The following is a 22,229-nucleotide window of genomic DNA, read 5'->3' as shown; positions in this document are numbered from 1 at the left end:
CTGCTTTTGGGCTCGCTTTTGCAGAGGCTTTGAAGTCAGGGCCACCCCTGCTCTTCCAGGCAGGGCGCTCTCGTTCATTTTTAAGCCTCCCCTTGCTCTAACCAGCACACGGCACTGCCTCGGTGTGGGTGCGTGAGAGAGCTGGGAGGTTTGCTCGGGAGCAGAGGCCGGCAAAGCCGCTGCTCCTGCCAGCAGGACGGCCAGGGCAGGCTGACCTCCCACTGCCCCATAGCTGGGGGCGGGATGGGGGTCACTCAGGGTGCTGAGAGCCACCCAAGCAGCCCAGCTGTGGCTGTGCCAAGCACCCCAGAACATACAGCCTGCCCAGGGGAGGGAGGGAGGGAGGGGGAGAGATCCCTGAGCATCCCTGCGGGGGCTGGCACAGCCCGGCGCTGGCTGTCGGTGCTGCCCGGTGGTACCTGAGCTCTTTCAGTAAACGATGCAGCTGTGACCGTGGGGTGCAGCACGCCGGCAGGGCTGAGCCAGGCTGTGCAGCGGTGGCTCGCTGCTCCCGGGCTGCCACCTCCCCGCAGCCTGTGCCCTGGCTCTTGGGGAGGGGCAGTGTCTGGAGGAGCCTGTGCCCCACAAGCCACCTGGCACAGCCCCGTCACCCAGCGCCAACCTTGGACGTGCGGCAAGGAGGGCTTCGCACCCTTCTCTGGCCTTTTTCCTCCCTCCAGCTGGAGGGGCAGTGGACGCAGGCGAGCCAGCCTGCTGCTGTCTGTGTTGGAGGGCTCTTACCTCCCACCCGGCTGGGCCCCTGGCAGCCCTGGGGCCCAGCGTGGAGGATATATATTGCATCTTTCCCGGTCTGAGCTGGGCTGCCGGGCTCGGGGACGAGTGTGTCCCTCCTAACGGCGCGTGCTTTTGCTGTTCCTGGCCAGGTGAACACAGCCATGCACGAGGCCAAGCTGATGGAGGAGTGCGATGAGCTCATGGAGATCATCCGCCAGCGCAAGCAGGTCATCGCTGTCAAGATCAAGGAGACGAAGGTAAGGAGGGCCGGCTCCTGCGTCCGCCGTTCGAGGGTCCCCTCCTGTGCCCGTGGGTCTGCCCTTCCTCTCCGGGCACAGCCCTGCCGTTGGGCAGCCGGCGGTGCTGGGATGTCCCAGCCGCACGCAGAGGGGCTGCCAGTGGCACGCATAGCCTTGCCGGGGGGGAATTCCTTTGGGCAGCCGTCGGCTCACCCAGCTTCACCTCCCTGCTGCCCCAAACGGTGTGTGAATCCCGGTGTCCCTCGCTGCTGCCGTCCCCGGGGTCTTCCACCAAGGACAAGGCGCGTGCTTGACGTGGCCGGAGGAGGGAAGGCGCGTTGGTTGGCGTGACAGATTGGTGCGGTTGCTCGGATCGGTCGGACAGCTTCCTCGGGGCTCTTCTGAGGCTGCGGTGCTAATGGAATAGTGTAGAATTGATACCGAAGGGCTCTCCGAGCCCTGCACCGCCGATAGAGGAGAGGCCGCCTGCTCTGCATTGCAGCGGAGCCCTAGGTGAGCTGCTTTCTCACCCCTTTCTTTGGGGAGGTGGTGGGGCCCTTCCTCCAGCGGTTCCAGGTTTTCCACTGGCTTTTCCCAGTGGTTTCCGTGTGCTGGGGAGAGGCTGGAGGGAGAGGCCGTGGCTCCGAGCGGCGCCCACGGGACTTCACAGTGTGCGTGCACGAGCCCTTTGCTTTCCTCGCTGAGCTCGGGCGTGCGTTCGGGTCCAGCTCTGCAGAGGGCTGAGCTGGGGACCAGCATCGCCCCAGATACAGGCTTTTCTGCAGGCAGAGGTTTGGGAGCGGGCTGTGCCACGTGCGTACGTGAGAGAGCCAGCCAGCGTGACGCTGGGACACCCTCGGCAGGAGTGGGAGCTTTAAAATGCCTGCTTTTATCCCAGCCGCTTCAGGGAACATATTTTATGTAATGGTGCCTTCTGCTAGTCCATCTGTCTGTCTGCCTCTCACATCCCACCCTCTCCCCCTTTGACCATGTTGTCCAGTTCCAGCCGTACTTGGCAGGGAGCTGGAAGGCTCCAAGATGTTATTTTCCTACAAATCAGCAGCTGGGTAGGGGAGAAAGGCCCTGAGTAGTGCCCAAAACCATCAGCAGAAGCCGCGCTCGCTCGGCTGCTTACAAGTTGCCAGGGTGGGAGCAGCAAGCTTGTGCCCACGTAGCTGCAAACCCAGCACCGCACCGGTGGGAGATGGGTGCGGGGATGGTAGTACTGGCAGTACTGGGGAGGGGACGGGGTTTGGTTTCCAAAGTTACCTGGAAACTGGAATAAGCCTCTTTGCTGGTGAAATGAGGCTGGGGATGGAAACGGGGGGGGTTGCAGCGCTGCAGTGCCCCTCTGTAGCCCCCCGCGCTGCCGGCGCTGGCTGCAAGGAGGCTGGGCAGGTTTCCTCCGCTGCTTTTGACACCTCTGAGCAACACTTCCCAAGCGTGAACGGGAAGCAGCCTTTCCGAGCCCCAAAGGTTGGAGAGTTTAAAAAGCCCCAAACACAAAAGAAAGGAGGAAGCGCTGGAGACTGCGGCTGGCTGGAAGACCTCCGACTGCGGAGCGAGAAATGCTGCTTTCCTGCTGAATCGCCCTTTGGTTTCCCGTTTGTTCTGGGCTGGTTTTCCTGACAAATGGCCCGACGGGAGCAGCTTGATCAGAGGGGCACACACTGTTGGAAAGAGCGGCAGCCCCGGGCCTGAGAAGGGAAGTCCATGGAGGCAAAAACGCTGAGGCAGCTGTTTGTCTCCAGCCGGAGAGCGGTCCTGGGAGCGATGGGCTGCCCTGTCCCAGGGCTGCCGTGGTAGCTGTGAGCTGGAGCTCCTCCGCCTCCGGAAGGCAGTGAGAGAGACGTGAGGAGCAGAGCAGCAGCCCGAAGTTTGTGCATGGTCACGGGTGGGAGCGGGGGTGCCCGGAGCACGACGCCTGCCCTGCGCCCGGACAGCGCACCTCTGACATAAGGAAACCGTGCCCAGCCTCTAGGTATCTTCTATTCCAGTAACCCCAAAACAGAGCTCTCCCTGGCTGCATCACACACACGTCTTTGGGAACCCACCAGAGGTGAGATACTGAGGCGCCCCCCGTGCAGCCCCAAGCTGGGCTCGCACCTGGCAGGGCTCAGGTTCGTGTTCGGCCGGGGCTCGGGTACCACCACCCATGGCAAACGCGGCACCGAGGTGGTGGGGGTACATGGGAGGGACCCGGGAGGCAGCCGAGCTCGTCCGGGCGGATGCGAGAGGAGGAGCAGGAGGGGAGCAGGCAGCTGGGCTGCCCTGGAGAGCCCTCTGCCACCGCGCGGATCCGGCCGGCGGGTGCCAGCACCCACGGCGCCAGCCCGGGGCACTGCAGGTGCTGGTGTCACAGCCCAGCCCGGCTGGCCTCAGGCCAGGCCATCTGCACCTCCTTCCCCTTAGGCTTTTTCTGGGATTCATGCTGCAGGCTGTGGTCACGGCGGCCGAGGGGAGCCGGGTCCGGGCACGCCAGCAGCTCCTGGGAGCGACCGGGGCAGGGGCAGGGGCTCTCCTGCCGTGCCCTGCCTGAGGCCGGCAGCTTCTCCAGAGCTCGCCGCATCCTCCCTTGGAACAAAGGTCGTCTCAATTCTCTTCCTTACTCTTAGTTTTTGTCTGGCCATGAAGTGAACCATCCGTCAGCCCATTAAGGCCCAGCGGGAGAATCGCTCCCTCGTACAAATGGCCATTCTGGGCTGTGCCTGCCCGCTGCCGGCACAGGTGAGCCCGTGCTCCTCCCTGCCACGTGCTGTGGGGCGCAGCCTGCTGCGGCGTGCTGCTCCCGGCCCTCTGCCCCTGCGCCGTCCCCCGGGATGCTCCCTGGGGTGGCCGCCCGCCCTGTCCCTGAGTCGGTGCTGGGGGTTGCGGAGCTCCCGACCAGCCCGGGAGGCTCCCCCCAGACCCCAGGGCTCTGCACAGACACAGCCCTCATTGCGCTTCCTGTTGTGGGTCCGTGCTGCTTGTCTGACCCCCTCGTTTGGGCGTCCTTCATCCCAGCCCACATCTTCAATAATCTGGCTGGTGTGCTAGAAGTGAGGAGGAAGGAGGAGCAAACGGCGGCGGCTGTGGATTGATCCACGCCATCGCTGAGGTGCTGCATCGCTGGCTTTGTTCATCCATGTCTTATCCCTTCAGCCAGCCAGCTCCCACGCTCTCCGCACAGCCGCCTCCAGCCCTCCCCAGACACCGGCACTGGGACGGGCTGGGTCTCCGTGGGATGCTCTCCGCAGAGCTGGGAGGTGCAGCGGGGCGGCCTGGTGGGGGGCAGATCCCAGGGCCACCGCGCTTTCAGCCCTGCCTTGCTGGGCAGAGGCCGGGAGAGTTTGGGTTTAGGGGTGAGGCTGCTCACTGTGTGTTGGGAGGGGAAGGTTCCCTGCGGCTTCCTTGGCTCTTTGAAGGGTGTAGCCAGGAGCCAGCTCTGCTGCCCTGAGGGAGAGGTTCAATATTTGGTCCCACCAGTAAGACTGTGGGCTTTGGGGGTGGTTTGGGGCAGTAAATCTCATGGGATAGGCGCCAGGGTCTGCCGAATGGATGGAGCAGGCAGATACCGGGGGCATCCTTGCCTCTGATGGGTGATGTCCTCCTCTGTGCTGGTGGCGTGGGGCTCCGTCAGCGGGCACCCAGGTGCAATGGAAGCCCTTAGGTGTTCCAGGGGAGATGCAAACTCATGGCTTTTCCTTGTCTTGAGGTGCTCAGAGCTCATCTGTTGGCTTTTCACCCTTGGTCTTGTCTACTGTGAGCTGCTGCAGAGGTGCCCAGGGCTGCGGCAGGTCGCCCGCAGCCGTGCAAGGGAGCAGGGCCCCGCTGTCAGCCGGGGATTAGCACCGCTGCTGAGCTGTGAATGCTCTGACAGCGCTGACTCCTCGGCAGAGCAGCTCCGGCGCCTCCGGGAGCTCCTGCCCTCGCTCCCTGACAGATTTCCAGCCTGCAGGCTGGGGGGGTGCGTGGATTGACAGCGCTGCAGGGCAGCGGGGAGCTGCCGCGCGAGGAGCTCCGGGAGCCGCTGTCGCGACGGCTTCGCGAGGCTCGCGAGATGCCCCGCTCCCCCCTTAAAAAAGGGAAACAAGGAACTAATCTGAGGGCGCGCGGACGGGCAGCACAGCGTACCCGCTGCTCCCTGTGGGGGTGGGCTGGGAGAGCTGTGGGGCTCCTGTGGCATTCTCACGGGGCAAGTCCAGCACGATGCCTGGTGGCCAGCGTCTGCCGAATAGGCGGAGGAGGTGGTTCTCTCTGGCTGGTGCCCCAGGCGCGCCCCTGCAGGACCCCTCCTCTCATTTTAAGATACGTTTGTGCGATGCCGTTCAGGAGAGCCTGGTGTGGGATGCGGCTGCAGAGCGCAGGGCAGAGGTCTGACGTGGGATTTATCGTTTCAGAATCTGCTGTTTCAGGTACTCCCAGCCCAGCTCCATCTGCTGAAATTTGCTTTCCCCTCCCCTGGGTGTCTGCAGGGTCCTTCGCTGCCGATGCATACAGGAACAGGGCAGTGGGAATTTATATTTCATTAGCGAGTGCTCGTTGCCCCTCTCAAGATGCTTTTTCCAGAGGCAGAATTACTTCCAGCTTGGCTGCCGATGAGGTTCCCAGTGTGCTGATTCGCCTCCTTTCTTCTGTGTCTTTGGTGGTGCTGATGTAGGACCCCGGACTGCTCCTCCCGAATCAAAATACTGTCTCTGGCACCAGCAAAGCATCAGGCAGCCAGAGCAATGGTACGGCGGGTTTTAAACACATGGGATTGACCTCAGCTGCCTCCAGCTCCAGGCTTTCCCAAGCTCCCTGTGCTCCCAGCTTAAACAGGAAAACTACCCCAAAAATGTGTGTCGGCTCCTCTGTAACCTCCCTTTTCCCTCCACCCTGCTCTGCTCCTGGCTCACGTGTGAGTTTTCCCATTTCCAGGCGAAGCTGCCTGGTCTCCAACAGGCCCCCATCGCTGCTGGGTCTCCAGCCCTTACGCCCGGCTCGGTGCCATCTGCACTTTTTGGGAGATGAGGGGATGCTGCCGGGTCTGAGCCCCGGGGCGACCGAATTGCACCGGGGTGCAGTTGGCACCGGGGGTGGCTGCACGTGCGTGTCTTAACCCATCAGTAAATACCTTCTGCAGAGCTTTGCGGGAAAGGGCCGAAGTGTCAGAGGGGCTTTTCCCTGGAGTCGCTCTGTGTCCCCTTTGGAACGGTGGCCGGGCCAGGTCTGAGTTTCCGCTGGACGTGGCAGAGCCTCGAGCCTCAGCCCCGAGCACGGGCTGCGTGGGACTCGCGGGACGCTTGTGTGGACAGAGCAGAGCCCGTCTGAGCCCCGTATCCTGGTTTTGGGTGCAGGCTGGTGCCCAGGCTGGTTCTGCAGCTCCTGCTTCCCTGTGTGGAGGGTGATTCTTGTGTCTCGTCTTACTGCAGCACCTCACCTTTCGTCGCAGAACGATTTGCGGCTGCGAATGTGATGTTTTCCAGCAGCTCTGCTGGGGCTGAGCCAGCGTGAGGTTTCCTTGCCCTGCGCTGGATTGCTTTGCGGGAGCGCTCCTCTCCCGGCCGAATCTGCTGAGAGCCGGCGCGGGGGGGTGACACTGGGTTTGCACGGGAGGAGCGCGGAGAGGATGCGTCGCCCTCCTGCTTCCGTCACGCGTGGGACCCTTAGAGCAGCGTGGAGGCTTTTCCCTGGGGCTTCCCCACCTGCAAGCAGCATTTGACGTGGAAAGTGTGTTGCTGCTCTTCCTCCCCAGAGCCTCTGGGGATGTTTCCGTGCTGTTTCGCCGCTCCTTGCAGCCCCTGGCTGAGGCTGGAGTTTCCTCTGTGCTTCGCAAGCTACGTGCCAGCTTCTGAGCACCTCTGCTTCCCTCTGCTCCCCTCGCAGGTGATGAAGCTGCGGAAGCTGGCCCAGCAGGTCGCCAACTGCCGGCAGTGTCTCGAGCGCTCCACGGTCCTCATCAACCAGGCAGAGCACATCCTGAAGGAGAACGACCACGCGCGGTTCCTGCAGACAGCCCGGAACGTGGCCGAGAGGTGGGCTGGCACACCGGGATCGGGACACCGGCGGGGTGTCGCTGGAGTTGTCCCCTGCTCCCAGCTCCCTGCCCGGGGACGCCCCATCCTCCCCCCAGCAGCCTTCCAGTGTTCTGCCCTCAAATAAACACCAGGGCTGGGGGTGTCACCGGTTCCCATCCCTGCATGGCAGTTCCTAAGGAAGCCGAACACCTACTGGGGGAGCAAACACCGTTCCCTGGAAGGGGGGGAAGGTGGTGGAAACACTGCTCTGAAGGGAACTCGGGGGGCAGCCAGGGCTGGGAGCCCCCAGGGATGGAGCCCCCCCAGCTCTCTGAGGACCTGCCCCCGGGCCAGGCCACCCTCCTGGGGCGGGAGCAGTGGTTAGCAGGCGGGTGCTGGTTTCCCGACGGCCGTGAGGCTGCTCGCACCCTTTTAATGCCCTGCTTCCCCGCTGCTGGGCGTCGGGAGCATCGTGCACCCCGATGCGTATTGATGGTCTCTTCTCTTCTTTCAGGGTCGCCATGGCAACTGCATCCTCTCAAGTTCTGATACCAGATATCAATTTTAATGATGCCTTTGAAAACTTTGCTTTAGATTTTTCCAGAGAGAAGAAGCTGCTGGAGGGGCTGGATTATCTAACCGGTGAGAGCTCCCCACCACGCGCCCCGCAGCCCCCTCGCCTGTGCCCTGCCGAGGGCTGGCAGGCGGATTTTGGAGCACGCTGGGCTGCTGCTCGTTCTTGCCGGTGAAAAGTGCCTGGTCAGCTGCAGCAGAGCAGAGGCCGTGCTGTCACCAGGGCAGTGATGTGTCCCTGTCCTCCTCTTGCACTCTGCCTCTCATGGAGGACTGGTGGCAAAGTTCAGTGATCGGGTCGAAAATTCCATCTCCACAACGCGGGGAGGGGGCTGGTGCCTGTGAGGACCCAAGAGGGCGGATTATGGGGAGGGAATGGTGAATTAACAGATTTTTGTACTTGTAACGCACTGCATGCCTTAGCAGTTCCCTTTCTGTGGGACTCTCAGTGCTAAAGATAACCCCTGTGGGCAGAGACCTCGGGCCTCTCGGTGCTGCCTTGATGCCCGTAGCAGAGGCTGAACGCTGCTCCCGCCCTCGTCCGGGGCGATGGGGGGTGTCTGGGGGCAGCCCTGCCGTGACCCGCTGCTGCCGGACGGGGCCGTGTGCTGGGAGAGCAGGGGGGGCTGAAAGCGAGGACACCCCCATCCATAGGGGAGCAGATGTGTTAAGAAAGCACAAACTGGCTGAAATAGGTGATCTGTGACCATCTCCCGCAGCGCCGAACCCGCCGTCCGTCCGGGAGGAGCTCTGCACGGCCTCCCACGACACCATCACCGTCCACTGGATCTCGGAGGATGAGTTCAGCGTCAGCTCCTACGAGCTGCAGTACACCATCTTCACCGGCCAGGCCAACTTCATCAGTAAGTGGCTGCGCGCGAGCCCGCTCCGGGGGACCGTGGTCCGGGGCACCGTGGTCCGGGTCGGGAGGAAAAAGGTTCTTGGGGAGGGTCAGCAGGTTTAAAGGCTGGGAATTAGGGGAGGGAACTGCCACAAAGGATCCTCTGAGGACACGGCTCAGGGCTGTCATCAAAGCGGTGGAGGACCCCCACGCTGGGGGTCTGTAACTGAGTTGTTCTGGCCTGCACTCGGTGTCTGCAGCCCCCGGCTCGGCGAAGCATCGGTGCATTAGAGGGTCTCATCTGTCTCACAGCTGCTGGGAAAGTGTGACCCCCCCACACCCCTGAGGACAGATGTGTCACATCTGCAGGAGCTGTTTAGTCTCCCTCCTTGTCCATTGTCAGGAAGGTTTATATGTAAAAAAGAGAAAAAAGCTGGGTTGGTTATCTTCGTGGGAAAGGGGGTTCTGCGGGTTTCCAGGGAGGTGCACAGAGAGAAGAAGAGCCGCTCAGCTGTAAAGCCAAGGACTCCTTGCCAGTCTCAGCAGCAGTGGTTTATTCCTTGGGGTGCCCTGTGAGTCCTCGGGGTGTCAGAAAAGTGTGCCTGATAGGATTTCTTGTAATGCTGCCTTTTTCCTGAAATCAGAGGGGGTTTGCATTCTGGAGGAAAGTTGACTTGTGGATGGCGTTATAGGAGAGAGTCCAGGGAAACTGCTTGTTCGTATGAGGAAACAACTTGGGTGTTGTAAGGGGAGAACAAAAATACCGCTTCCAGTTAGTCCAGTTAGTCCTGAAGCGGCACTTTGGAGGAGCACGGCATCCCCGCGGCACGGTCCTGCAAGGCGGTTTCATTCCCGGTTTTCCTTAGTGGCCCTGGCTGCTGTAGGAAGGGCTGACAGAACGCTTCGGAGCGGACCCTGCGGGCCGCTGCGCGGTCACCTCGCGGGCCAGGAAGACGTGGGCGCTGGGCGCGCCGTGTCGCAGCGCAGGAAGGCTGGCCCGCGCCCTCTGGAACGTGCAGGAAGCTGCCGGAGAAAGTTACCGCGCGTGTCTTTCGAAGCTGATTGAACTCGCAGCCTTTGCCCTCGCTTTGGAAAACAAGATGATTTATTTCCTCTCGATCAGAGGTTGGTTACGGCTGCCCGGCGCTACAGCAGCTCCATTTCCCCTGCTCAGCTCTCCTCCCCCAGCCACCACGCGTTGTCTCCAGCATTTGGTTCCTCTCTGAAAGCCTGGGAGAGCTCAGCAACCTCTTTGGCTCTGTTCTTAGGTGGCCACCAGCCTCCATCTCCCCTCTGCCCGCCAGCTGAGGAGGAATCGTGGCCCGTGCTGGCACCACCGAGGTGTGTAGGTGGGAGGGACACCTGAAGGTCCTTGCACCGACGCTGCGCGAGCCGGGCTGCCTTAGAGCTCGGGCAGGTTGCTCAAGGCTCGCTTCTCAAGCAGTGACCGTCTCCCCCGCTCGCGGGGCCCTGCTCCGGTGCTTCCCCGCCCTCAGCTAGAAGAACATTTTCCTTATCTAACCGGGATTTCCCTGCTGGAACTGGTGCCCTCGTGCTGGGGCTGTGCCAGGGCCCCTCAGGGAAGGGTCCGGCCCCCACCTCTCCCCATAGGCCGGTTTGGGCACATGGCTTGGACTCCAGTCCGTGGAGGGGCTGGGGGATTAGTCACCTCACCACCCTCGGGGGCTGTGCGGGTTTGGCAGAAGCGTTAGGAAGGTGGGGGCTGTGGAAACGGCACGGAGATGGACGGCAAGGGCAGCTCTGGAAGAAAGCCCGGGGGCCACACGTCAGGAGTGTCTTCCTTGGCCGTCTCTGGCAGCTCGTCATAGAAGGAGTAAAGAAAACATCAGTTAACGTCTCGGAGGAGAAAGTGAATGATATATTGTCACTTGAAAGGACACAGTCGGGTCCGGGCAATGAGAGCGTTTGAGTCCTGGCTGAACTCGTGCATGAAGAGACCCTGGACGTGGAGCGCTGGGGCTCACCTAGCAGGAGCAGGAGGAGGCTTCCCACGAAAGGAAATACCTTTTCAAAGAGCACAGAGTTGGCCCGTGGAAACCATCCCCTTCACGCTCTCTTTAAAGCCAAGAGCTCGGCAGGAGCTGGACATCTTTATGGATGACGAAAGCGCCAATAAAAAGGATTTTTTTTAAGCTTTGGCAAGGACAGAGGCCCTCAGTCTTCAAGGCCAGCCCCTTCTTGGTAGTTCTGGGAAGGAAACCTGCTTTGGAGGCCAGATCGTTCCCGGAGTGTCGTCTTGTCCTTTCGAGGAAGGATCCAAAGCTGGTCCTTGCCTGCAGGGAGGTGACACCTACCAGCGCTTGGCCGAAAGCTGTGTGCTCCCATGAAAGCAGCTCTGCCTGTAGGATGCAATCGGTATCACATCTGGTTTATTTTCTACTTCAAATACCATTGCTCTGCTCCCCTAGGCCATTTCCACGTTTATTTTAAACCAAATCCAGGCTGACGAGGACTGCAGCTGCCCTTGTCCTCCGGCCGAGCAAGTCACCAGAGATAAATAAACAGCCCGCTGTAAGCCTTAGATGAGAAGGTGTGGGGCGTTTTCCAGGCCTCTGCCTTCCAGCCGTGCACCCGTATGCTGGTGACAGGAGACCAGAACCCTCCTCCGCTCACCCTGAATTCACAACCTCCTCACGCACCGTCTCGCCCTTCGCCTCCAGACCCGCTGGGTCCGAGAAGCCTCCGGCTGCTGCTTCCGAGCTCCCTCCTTATTCTTCCCGTGTAAAGCTGCTGTCCCGTGGTGTGGGGCTGCCCCGAAGCCGTTGCTGAGAGCCCGGAGCTGCTGGGTGCTGCAGGGGATGGTCCTGGGCGCTCGCTGCCCACGACCCCGTGGTGCCAGCGCTGGAGGTTGCTCCCGAAATCCGCAGCATCCCTTTCCCCCAGCGCCGGCTACTGGAGGTACCTGGGCAGCCAGCAGGTTATTCTCGCCCCAGCTGTGCCGGTGGCAGTCACAGCCCCTGTGGCACCGTGTGGGGCTTTTCTCCTCTCCTGGGGCGCTGTGTCGCCCCACCTTAGGTAGTGTAGGTGCTGTGTTTTCAGTGCATGCCGGGCCCTGCGGCTCTGGCAGCACAAACCACTGCAGCATTAGGGCTTAGCACCCCCAAGTTCTTTGGGCTCCTGATCGCTTTCCATTTTCAGAGAGAGTTTAGGCTCTTCAGTGTTTTCCCTTCGCTGTAATTTCCTTTGGACCAGTTTGCAGTCTGCACAGGGAGCTGAAGTGTCGGCGTCCCCTGGACGTGGATTATTGCTTCCCTCCCTGGGGCACTGAGCACCGTGCAGGAGGATCAGGGTGCAAACATGTCCCTTCCGCTGCCAGCATTGCATGGAGCAGCAGGGAGGTTGTGCTGCAGGAGTGAAGAAACGAGAGAGATGGTGGTGGGCATCACCTTCTGCTGGGCACCGGCAGCTGCCTGTGCCGTCTGCCCTGGCTGGAAGGTGCCACCGGGTGAATTCCTCTTTCTCTGCACCCTTTCCCCGTCGTTTCTCACAGCGGCATCTTGAGGTGCCAGCGCCCCACCCCTGGGGTTGCCTTCCTGTGGTAATGAAAAAGGCTCATTCAGTTGCTGGGGTTTATCTTCTGTGGGAATCTTCCTGCAGGTGCTCTTCACTCTCAGGCAGGCGGTAGGTCAGGCCGGGGGATGTGTGGTCGGCGAGCTCTGCGTTAGCAGCGCGTGGTCTTCGCGTCCTGTCCTTCCCTGTGAATAAACCTTTCCCCCCTCTCCCGTGCCGCAGGTCTCTACAACTCCATGGACAGCTGGATGATCGTCCCCAACATCAAGCAGAACCACTACACGGTGCACGGGCTGCAGAGCGGCACCCGCTACATCTTCCTCGTCAAGGCCATAAACCAGGCGGGCAGCCGGAACAGCGAACCCGCCAGGCTCAAGACGAACAGTAGGTGCCCGGGCGCTCGCCCTGCCTTGGTGGGTGGGGGGAGAGCAGCTTCACCGGCGCCCGAGCGCCGGGGGGCACAGCTGAGCCGCTCCCTGCGGGCCCACAGTTGCTGGCAGCGTGATGGAGAGCCCTGGGTTGTTTAAATTCTTTCACCTGCCTGTCTTACTCGCTGTCTCAGATCCATCCTTCGAGGGATGGTCTCCTGCCGCCCCTTGCCATGCCTGGGGCTTCTGTCAGCTCCCTGCTCCTGTCAGTGCCCATCCCTGTGGGTCCCTGGGACAGCTGGGATTGCAGGAGGTCATGAAGGTCCATCTTTCTGGTTGCTTTACACCCCTGGACTTTTTGGGGCTGGGGTATGGAGTCCCAGGGCAATTGTGTGCTTGTGCGTGGCTTTGCTTACCGTAAGGAGAGCGAAAAGTGTCCGTGTGGTAGTGGATGGGGCTCTGCAGCCACACGCAAAGCAGAAAAGAAGTTGCATGTCGCATCACTCCGGGGACGGCCAAGAAGGGTTAAGTATGTTCAGGGAAATCAGAGTGAGATTCAATCAAAAATCAGCGGGCAGCAGAGCCGGCCCCGTCCCAGCGAGGAGGGAGTTGCTGGGTGGGCAGTGGGGGGTGGGGGGAGCCTTTTCCCATTGAAGGGCAGTGAAACGGCGGGGCCGTGGGAGGGACATCACAGGAGGGACGGCATGAGATCTGAGAATCGCAGAATCACTGGACAGCTTCGGTTGGAAGAGACCTTCAAGATCATCGAGTCCAGCCTCTGCCGAAGGACAGAACGAGGCGGCTCTCCAGGCTTCTGCCCGCGGCTGCCCGCTCCGCGGCTGCGTCTCGCCGGGGCTCGCTGAGCTGCCGCCTCCCGGCCCTGCCGAGCGCAGCCCTCCCTTGCCTTTCCCAACCCGACGCTGCCGTCGCGCCTGCCTCAGCCAGGCTTTCGAGATGATTTATCGCCTCTGCCTGCTCGTTTTCTTCATGTGACCTTAAGCCGAATGAAATGAAGTGAAGGAGGTGTCGCAGGGGGCTGGAGGGAAGCTGCCGAGCAAACTGGGGTCCAGTTCTGCCCCGTTCACTAGAACTGTGTCCCTCCTGCGCTGCTGTTTTTAAGCGCTTCCCCGGGCTCTGCCAGGCGCTCACTGTGGAACTGGGAGCTGGGCGGCTTGGCAAGCCGGGAGCGATGCTGCGAGGGAGCAGCGCAGAGGGGAGCCAGGGCGCTTCGCTGCGGTAGGGGCTCCCGGGGACGGGGCTTGCCCTTTGGCTTCTTCCCTGAGCGCCACTCATCAGAGACGCCGGCACGCTGCTGGGCGCCCCTCTTCGGGGGTGAACGCGATTTGGCAGGTTCGGTAAGAGCCCGGTCAGGTTTGGAGCTCCCCTTGTTGCAGGGATGGGTCTGCAGCAGCTCCCTGCTTTCCGTTCTCAAGCGAGCCTCACCTGAACCGTGGCGTGTGACCGCAGCTCTGCGAGTGCCGGGAGCTCCTGTCGCACGGTGGGAGCTCGATCCCGGCACCTCCTGCTCGGGTGGTGGGAGGGGGAGGCGCACGACGTTAGTGGGCACGTGCCGCTGTTTGGTGTTCGTCTGCAGCCCGTGAAAAGCGTTCAGGGAAACTTCTGGATGTTTGATTTAGCAATGTGTGTGTATATAATATGTATTTACACGTTGTCTTTCTGTGGCCAGCCTCGGTGCCCAAGGGCTCCTTTGGGGTGTTTGCTGCTCATCGTCAGGGTGGTGCCGGCCGATGGTGCCGCCGCTTCGTGCTGCAGCCCTGGCGTGTCCTCGCCGGCCGTTTCTCCTCCCTGTATTTGCCGTTACGTGGCGACAGGGTTTTCCCCTTTTCAAGCGGGCGATTAGAAGATAGCGCACACTTTCCAACTGCTGTAACCTTGGCAGAAATGTCAGCGGCTCGGCGAGGAGATGGGCCAATTAGCATATTTCACAGCCCTCTTTCTGCTCCCGAAGTGATGTTTGGAGAGGTTGCTTCATCGCCAGAAGGTCAGTGTCAGGACACACATTGATTTCCACAGCATTAGTGCTGTCAGTGCGCCCTAAATCTGCGTTCCCAGACTGCCCGAACAGAAGAGCTGGGGAGAACAGTTTTGGTTTAGTGGCAGAGGGAAACCTTCCTTCGCTGAGTCTGGGCCTGAGTAGGGCTTATTTATTATCAAGTGTCCAAAAGTGGATGAAAGTGCCTCTGTCCTCTGAAATGCCCTCTGTCCTGAGCAAGACTTTGCAGCCCAGCCCGTGTGCTTTTTAACTTGCCCGTCACAGCCCCCTGCAGACCCTGCTCCAGCCCTTGGGCCAGGATGTGCCAGCACAGACCCGCGACAGGGTCTGGGCTCCAGTTGTTCGCACTGACCTTAAACAGGGGTCGTCTTCGTGGAAAGGGCTGTGACTGCCTGTTGTCTGACAGAGCCGAGTATTTTTATACCTCCCTTCCTCAGAGCTTGTCTCTTTGCATTACTGCTGGAAAAAGATAGCTACAGAGATATTAAAATAGCCAGAGGAAAGGAGGGGGTGGGTCACTCCCAATTTGCAGCTTTACTTTCAGGCCTCTCAACTCAATTATCTGGCAAATTGGGCTCCGAGGAAAACCAACACGAGCTACCACCGGGTATCAGCGAGCAGCGCGGGCGAGCTCCGTGACGGGGTCGCGCTTGAGAGCTCTGCAGCCTTGCCATAGCCCACGCTGCCGGCTGCTGGCGGTGGTTCCTAGCCCCGGCTGGGAAACCCCCTCGCTGTAGAGCGTTGGTGCGGGCGTTTCTCCTCGCCAGGCCTCGGTGTCGGTGGCCGAAAACGGGAGCGTGCAGGAGGGCACGGCTCGTTGTGCACCACAGCGCCTTCCCCCGAGCCAGGCCAGGGAACACTCTGGGCACCAAAGCCTGGGTTTAAGATGTTTGCAGTTATTTAAGGTGTTTTGCTGCAGCTGCCCTGGTCCGTTTGCTTTGTGCTGAAGCAGATGGATCCCTAGAGCAACCCCGTCCGGTGTCCGTATGGTCTTTACTGTATCTTGCATGAAAACTCACAGTGACAAAACCCACAAGAACTCGATTGGCTTCGTGATGTCTTGGGGTTTTGTTTGCGAGAACAGGATAGTCTGGGGGTTCTAGAGGGAAATTACTGAAAAATAAGGAGGTCAGATGACGTCTGTGCTGTGGAAGCCAGCGCCGGGGGAGCACTGGGGAGCCCGCCCAGGTTTGGTCTAGCTTCTGCCTAACCGGTGTCCCAGTGCGGTGGCATCCCTGCCAGCCCCGAGGAGCTGTGAGCGTGGGAAGCGTGCCCACCCCGGGAGCGAGCCCCCGCTGCAGCGGGGCACCGTCCTGGCAGCAGACCTGCACCCAGCGCCGTGCCGGGGCCGCAGAAGGCACGTGGCCAGTGCAGGCACCGCGCTGGGCTACCTGTGGAGCTGGGGGGAGTGCAGCCCCCTCACTCTCCGTGTCTCTCCCGGGGTGACGTGGGCCGGGGCAGAGCACGGAGGGATTTTTCCTGCCCCGTGGAAAGGAGAGCGCCGGCGCTGCGGCTGCTTCAGCTCAGCTGCGCTGTGGACGTGGGCTCGCATGCAGCTGGTAACAGAGCGGGACTCCACTTTGCAGTTCCCTTTAAGAAAAAAATAGGGAATTACAGATGGGAGAACCTCTGGGGTAAAAAAAACCCAACCACCATTAAATATGCAAAGCCAAGAGCACAGGATTTAAATCACACCAGGACTGAGTTGCACGTGCAGTCTGATTTTATGCCCGCGCCTCCTGCGTTATGTGGCGTTCGTCGATGCGCGGCCCCGCGCCCCTCGTCCCGGTGCCAGCCGTGAGGGGCTGCGGCAGAGCCGGGCACCCGCTCCCCGGTGTCCCCGGCTGGGCTCAGCGGCTCGGGAGAGCGGCTCCTGCCGCGGCCACCCGGCGCCTTCCCCCGTCCCACGTTGCCAGCAGCGCTACCGAAACGGCCCATGGCAGGCGCGTTCAGTGCGGCAGTTCCACCCCTGCTGATACCCTCCGTGGGAAAACCCACCCTCGCCCCTTCCCAACGGCGTGGTCCCCGCGGGCTTGGTGGGGCTCCCTGCCGCCGCTGCCCTGGGGATGGGTGCCATGCTCCCCGCAGGAGGGTGCGGGGATGCAGCAGCATCTCCCAGAGTAGCTTTTTTTTTGGCAGCAGCAGCAGCACCCAGAAAGGGTCAGTCACCAGCCCTTGGCACCCCTGGGGATGCTCCTGTGTTGTACAGAGGGGCAAACTGAGGCACAGTCTGTGCCCAAAGCCTGTGACCATGTGGGGATGGACCAGAAGGCCCTCAGGGCTGGGCAGGCTCATTTAACCCTACCAAAAAATGGTGCTGCACAGAGAAGCCAGAGTCTGTCCTGAACTGGGAGCAAAGAGAGTGATGGAAAAAGGCTGGAGCAGGGAGCAGAGAGGCTCCCCGGACACGCTAGTTCTCTCCCCTCACTGCCCCGAAACGGAGGGCTTTGTTCTGGGCTTCTCAAAACACAACCTTCTGGCTTCGCCTTTCTGCACCTGGTCTTAAAATGACCCTAAATTATCAAAGGAGAGGGAAAAAAAGCATAGGAGCAAAAGGGATTGTGAGTTCCTCCCCTAAAAGTTGCTAAACCTGGCTCAAAAGAGCCACTCTGGCAGGGCAGTGGGGGTGTCAGGGCCTGGGCAGCAGCCCGGGCGTCGCTGGCAGGGCTGCGCACCAGCAGCCCGAGAAGATGCACCAAATCCCCTGACCCCCCCCGTACCGAGTAAGTCTGTGTTGGCCAGTGGTTTTCTGTCCCCGTCCCCGCCCGTGTCACCCTGCACAAGGCCTGGGCTCGGGAGCGGTGGGGGCTCGCTTTGCAGTGAGGCACCAAAGAGTGGAGCCTTCCAGAGAAGTCCTTGGCGCTCGCTGCGGCACGTGGCGCGGAGCCGGTGCCCAGGAGAGGTGGTGTTTGTGGGCACGAAGGAGGGCAGCTGCTCCCCTGCACCTTCAGGAGGGTTTTATCAGAGCGAGCAGGACGGCCGGCGTGTGCCAGTTAGGAATCGGTTTGGCTTTCTGCGTGCTGGTAACGTTACAAAGGAACTGCAGCTGCGTCTCCAGCCGGCATTAGAGATCTGCAAAACCCATCACACTGCGCTCTGTTAATTGCGGAGGAAGCCCCGGGGCGTGCGTGCGCTCGCTGGCTGGCCCTGTGCTCACGCCAGCTCAGCATGGGCTGGACCCGACACCTTTGCTTCGCTTCCACGGCCGCCTGCACAGCCCAGGCTGTCCCCTCCGAGCGCGAGACCTTGTCTGGCAGCGGAGAAGCGCCGAAAAGCCTCGGGCGTGCTGCCTGTAGCAGGCAATAGCAGCCCCTGCGCCGCGGGGAGCGGGCTGCGTGGCTGCTGGTGGGGATTCGGGGACGTGCTCGGGGCTGCAGCGCTGCTCCTGTGGTCCAGGGGTGTTCCAGCACTTCAGGGTCTGTTCACCCTTCCCGGTGCTCGTGGCTGTGAACAGGGCATGGATCCGTTCGGGAAGCCAGGCTACGTGCCCTGCCGGGGTTTGGTTCGCCGTGCGTCTGGATGGCGTCTGCAGGGCCGTTTCCATGACCTGGCAACATCCCCCTGTTTCTGCCACGTTAATTTTGTGTCGTTAACAGAGGGCAAAAGGGAGTCGCTCCGATGGGGCATGAGGCACTCGAAGGGGTTAATGCACAACAGGGAGACCCCGGGCGTTCCCCAGCCCCTCACGTCAGGGTCCTGCCCGGCCTGCCTGCTCCCTGGGCCGGGTCCTCCCTGCGGGCAGAGCTCGCTCCCTGCAGCTCAGTTCTGCATTTTCCAGCTTCAGCTCCTTTCCCTCTGTTTGGGCCAGGAAAGCGAGTGGTTCCCAGGCTGGGGAATAAGCCCAAGGTGCAGGTGCTGCTCTCGTCCCTGCTCCCCTCTGCTTTGCTGGCGGGGCCTGGGGTGGTTTTTGCCTGCAGGCATGGGCAGCCGTGTCTCGTCCTCTCCTTCCAGCAGGGCTGGGGAAGCCACCGCAGGCCCCAGGAGCAGCAGCACAGGGACCGATGGCTTATGGAGCAGCCCGTGACAATAGATGCACGAGGATGTGCCTCAGTGTCTCGCTGGGTACCCGTAATCCAGTGTCCTCAGCTGGTGGGGAGCCTTTGGCTCGCGGAGGATGCGCAGAGAGCCTGGGGCGGACGTTTCCTGCCGTGTTCCGCCTGCACGGTGACGGTAACGAGCATAAACCCTGACCCATGTGTCGCTTTCTAACAGGTCAGCCTTTTAAGCTGGACCCCAAGATGGCTCACAAGAAGTTGAAGATCTCCAATGACGGGCTGCAGATGGAGAAGGACGAGAGCTCCTTGAAGAAGAGCCACACGCCCGAGAGGTTCAGTGGGACGGGATGCTACGGCGCGGCAGGCAACGTCTTCATTGACAGCGGCTGCCACTACTGGGAGGTGGTGGTGGGATCCTCGACCTGGTAGGCAGCGCCGTTGTCTTCCCCCCCTCTCCTAGAGGCGCTTGGGTTTCCCCAGAGACATTGCTGGACACACCAGGGTTACAGGCCAGGGTTTTGGCAGAGCTGCTCACGGCTCTGCCTCGGCAGAGGCTGCCTTCCTTGCCATGTGCTGCTTCCCTTGAGGGAGGGCAAGCCCATGGCACCCTCCCATCGCCAGGAACGCAGAGCTGTGTCCTCACCGCGGGGCACAAGGCCACCAGGCTTGGTGGGGCGCCAGGAGCAGCGGCAGCCCTGGACACAGGGGTTGCTCTCCCCTGAGGTTTCATGGCTGTTCTCTGGTCCATGCTGCAGGAGTGGGAGGATGAAGCCAAGCCCCCCTGTGCTCCGTGGGGGGTGAAGGCAGCATTCCCGGGGGCTGTGAGGATGGGGGTTGCTCTAGCCCCACGCCTCCCCAGCAGCCTGCTGCCTTCCCCCCCAGCACCCTTGTCAGCGGTGCTTGCACAGCCCCAAGTACAGCGTCTCACTCCCAGTAGCGGCAAGGAGCATCCGTGGCCTCGCAGCACCTCCCTGCTGCGTCTCGGCAGGCGCCCCCAGCCCAGGCTTGCCCTCAAGCCCAAGCCCCTGCCTGCAAAACACATCTGGGCAGCGGCAGAAGGGACGAGTCAGGGATGCAAGCTGGCGCACCCTGAGTTAAAAAGCAGTTTCTGGCTTCAGCAACCTGATTTGTGAGTTGTTTCTTGAGCGGTAATTATATCTGGAGCTGTTTCTTAGAAGTGGATCTGTTCCAGGCGTTGCTTTGCTGATGACCCAATGCTGTGAGGCCTTCAGGGCAGGAAATGGCTCTCAAACCTGTAGCAGCTCCCTGGGCTCTGTGGAGGGGTGCGTGCGGGTGCAGAACGAGCGCGGCTGCTAATTAGTCGTCCGTGGCTGTGACTCAGTGCGAGCCCAGAGCCCTGTGTCCTGGCAAGGCTCATGGTGAGGATGCTTGGATCAAAGGCAGAATGGTACCTGCCGCTCTCTGCAGCCCTTGGTGCCACCTCCCGTCCCCCCACGCCTCAGCCCCCGCCCCGACACCCCGCCGGTGCTCCCGGCTGAGCAGGGGCAATCTGAGAGCAGAGTGGCAGCAGTCAGAAGCCAGAGAGACGGAGCGCACGCTCCCTTTGTGCCCCCTAACTCATCACCACGAGCTTCGGGGAAATGTCGCCCTTCTCCCGGGGGCTTCAGGCACAGCCGGGGGAAGGTCTCGCCGTGGGCTGGCAGCTCTGCTCTGCAGCAGCAGGGGCTGCGGAGCTGCAGCTTTTTGTCCCGGGGTTTGGAGGAGATGGGTGTCCCTTCTTGCCTGTCCCCGAAGCTTCTCCTTGCAGCTGCCGCCTGAGGCACACCACCAGAGCTGATGCTCAGGGGTCTGTACCAGAGAAGAGCCCCCTCCCTGACCCAGGGAGCTGGCTCTGGTTTCTGGCTGTGCCGTCTCCCCTCTCTGGTGGGGAAGGGGGTCTCAAGGGGCGAGCACAGCAGCAGCCCCGGCTCAGAAACCGCTCCCAGGGCTCGCTCCCATCGGGCTCAGCCTTCTGTTCACCCCCAGGCTGAAAGACGCCTCCGCACAAAGCACACTCAGCCGTGGAACAATTGGGGTTTATTACGAGCAGGCCCCTGCCAGGCAGATCCCCGGAAAGCCTCTGCTCCCCGCTGAGCCGGGAGGCGTTAAAGCTGCTGCGTCGTTCAAGCTGCTGGTGCCGCACGAAGGGGGTAAAACGGACGGTTCCTGCTGCCGGCGCCCAGCTGTGCCGGCTCTGCCCCTGCCCGCCGGGCGGCAGGAGGCCGCGTGGGGAGGGAGCGATGCTCTTCCCCAGCCGAGCCTCTGCGAGCGGCTTGTCGGTCACGTGAAGCTGCTGCCGTGCTGCTTCCACGGTCCCCTGGAGTTTCAAGGCAGGGGGTGCCGGCGCCCACCGGGGCTGGGCTTTGTCCCGTGCCGAGGCTGGAGGTGGTTACGCGAAGCTTCTCCTCCCTTGCAGGTACGCCATCGGCGTGGCTTACAAGTCGGCCCCCAAGAACGAGTGGATCGGGAAGAACTCCTCGTCTTGGGTCTTCTCCCGCTGCAACAACAACTTCGTGGTGAGGCACAACAACAAGGAGATGCTGGTGGAGGTCCACCCGCAGATGAAGCGCCTCGGCGTCCTCCTGGATTACGACAACAACGCCCTCTCCTTCTACGACCCGGCCAACTCCCTCCACCTCCACACGTTCGAAGTCTCCTTCATCCTCCCGGTGTGTCCCACGTTCACCATCTGGAACAAATCCCTGATGATCCTCTCGGGTCTGCCCGCCCCGGACTTCATAGATTACCCAGAGCAGCAGGAGTGTAACTGCCGGCCCCAGGAGTCCCCGTACGTATCAGGGATGAAAGCCTGTCACTAGGCTGCCCTAGCCCTGCCCGTGCCCCGCGGTGGCACCAGCGATGCCGGCGGGTGCCGGGGGTCGGAGTCGGCTGCCGGGAGCCCGCTGGCAGCCGTGCCGGAGAGCCGCTGTGCAGCCGCACGCTCCAGCCAGCGAGCGCCTTCCCGCACCCAGCTCAGTTGGGTTTTTTTAAGGGGAAAGAGGCAGAACCTCTAACCGCGGCCGAAAATAAACTCCTGTTGGCGAGCTCCGCTGGTGTGCGAGTGCGGCTTGTGCAACTCCTTGGTGCTGTGCTCCAGCCTCTCCCGAAGCAGATTGTCACCTGGATGGTTTTGTCTTCCCCCGGGGGCTGGAAGGGCTGGGGCAGGTTTTCGGGTGAGCTTCTGAGGCGCCGCTGTGGTCAGGGGGACGTCTGGCGCGGGTTGGAACAGGAGGGATTGGCTTTCTGGAGCCCGTCGGTAGCTTTGTCTCGAGAGCCAGGCGGGACCCGAGCGTCGCTTTCTGGGGAGGACGTTCTGTTCGGCCGAAGTTCGGCAGCTTCTCTGGCGCGGTAGATAACGGCACGGTCCCCTCGGCGCTTGGCGAGCGCTGGCGTTGGGTGCGTGGCGGGTGGTGGCCGCGTGGGGGGTGGTCTGCGGGAGCGACGGCCGCGCCGAGGAGGACGGTCCCGCTGCCTCTGCCGGCTGCGTGCGTGCTGCTGCTGGCCGTGTCCCCTGCGCTCGGCTGGCTCTGCAGCCCCACCGTGTCTCCTCCTTCGGGAGCTCACCAGGAGTCAGGCACCCCCCGCCCTTAAGGACGAGGCCGAGGAGCGGCTCGGCCCCGGCACAGCGGTCTGGCAGATGCTCCTTCCCGACGCGGGGTCCAGCCGGATGTGCCCCGCCACGCGCGGCTCCCCGTAGACCTCCATTAGCTTCGTGTCTGGTGTCCCAGCAGAAAGGACACGTCTCCCTGTGCCGAGCAGATGGTCAAGCGCCATCTCTGTGCTTTATGACCCAAAACCTCAGCTTATGACCCCGAATCTTGGCTCTTGGCTTGTTCTCCGCAGTGGGGGTGTGTGCGTGGAGCCGTCCTGTTTGCTCGGTGGCAAAGGACTGAATCCGTCCCTGGGTCTCCAGCCCCTGGTTACTGGGAGCTCTTCGGCTGCCACCAGCGCTCCC

The 22,229-nt window shown here is 61.8% G+C and overlaps 1 protein-coding gene across 2 annotated transcripts in view; it reads left to right on the top strand.

Annotated features, from left to right (window-relative positions):
- MID2 (midline 2) overlaps positions 1-21,093 on the top strand; it is a 72,404-nt gene extending 51,311 nt beyond the window's left edge. For both annotated transcript variants that reach the window (XM_086470618.1, XM_086470617.1), the window contains exons 3-9: positions 885-992; positions 6,822-6,970; positions 7,467-7,594; positions 8,245-8,388; positions 12,120-12,281; positions 18,492-18,699; positions 20,691-21,093. In XM_086470618.1, coding sequence (XP_086326744.1) covers positions 885-992; positions 6,822-6,970; positions 7,467-7,594; positions 8,245-8,388; positions 12,120-12,281; positions 18,492-18,699; positions 20,691-21,093 — 1,302 coding nt within the window. The remainder of the gene's footprint in view (positions 1-884; positions 993-6,821; positions 6,971-7,466; positions 7,595-8,244; positions 8,389-12,119; positions 12,282-18,491; positions 18,700-20,690) is intronic.
- Positions 21,094-22,229: the final 1,136 nt, after the last annotated feature.

The sequence above is a fragment of the Leptosomus discolor genome, chromosome 9, assembly GCF_034619465.1.
Source record: "Leptosomus discolor isolate bLepDis1 chromosome 9, bLepDis1.hap2, whole genome shotgun sequence".
NCBI lineage: Eukaryota > Metazoa > Chordata > Aves > Leptosomiformes > Leptosomidae > Leptosomus > Leptosomus discolor.
Note: the sequence above shows the minus strand (reverse complement) of the source record. Positions and strands in the feature narration are given on the sequence as shown.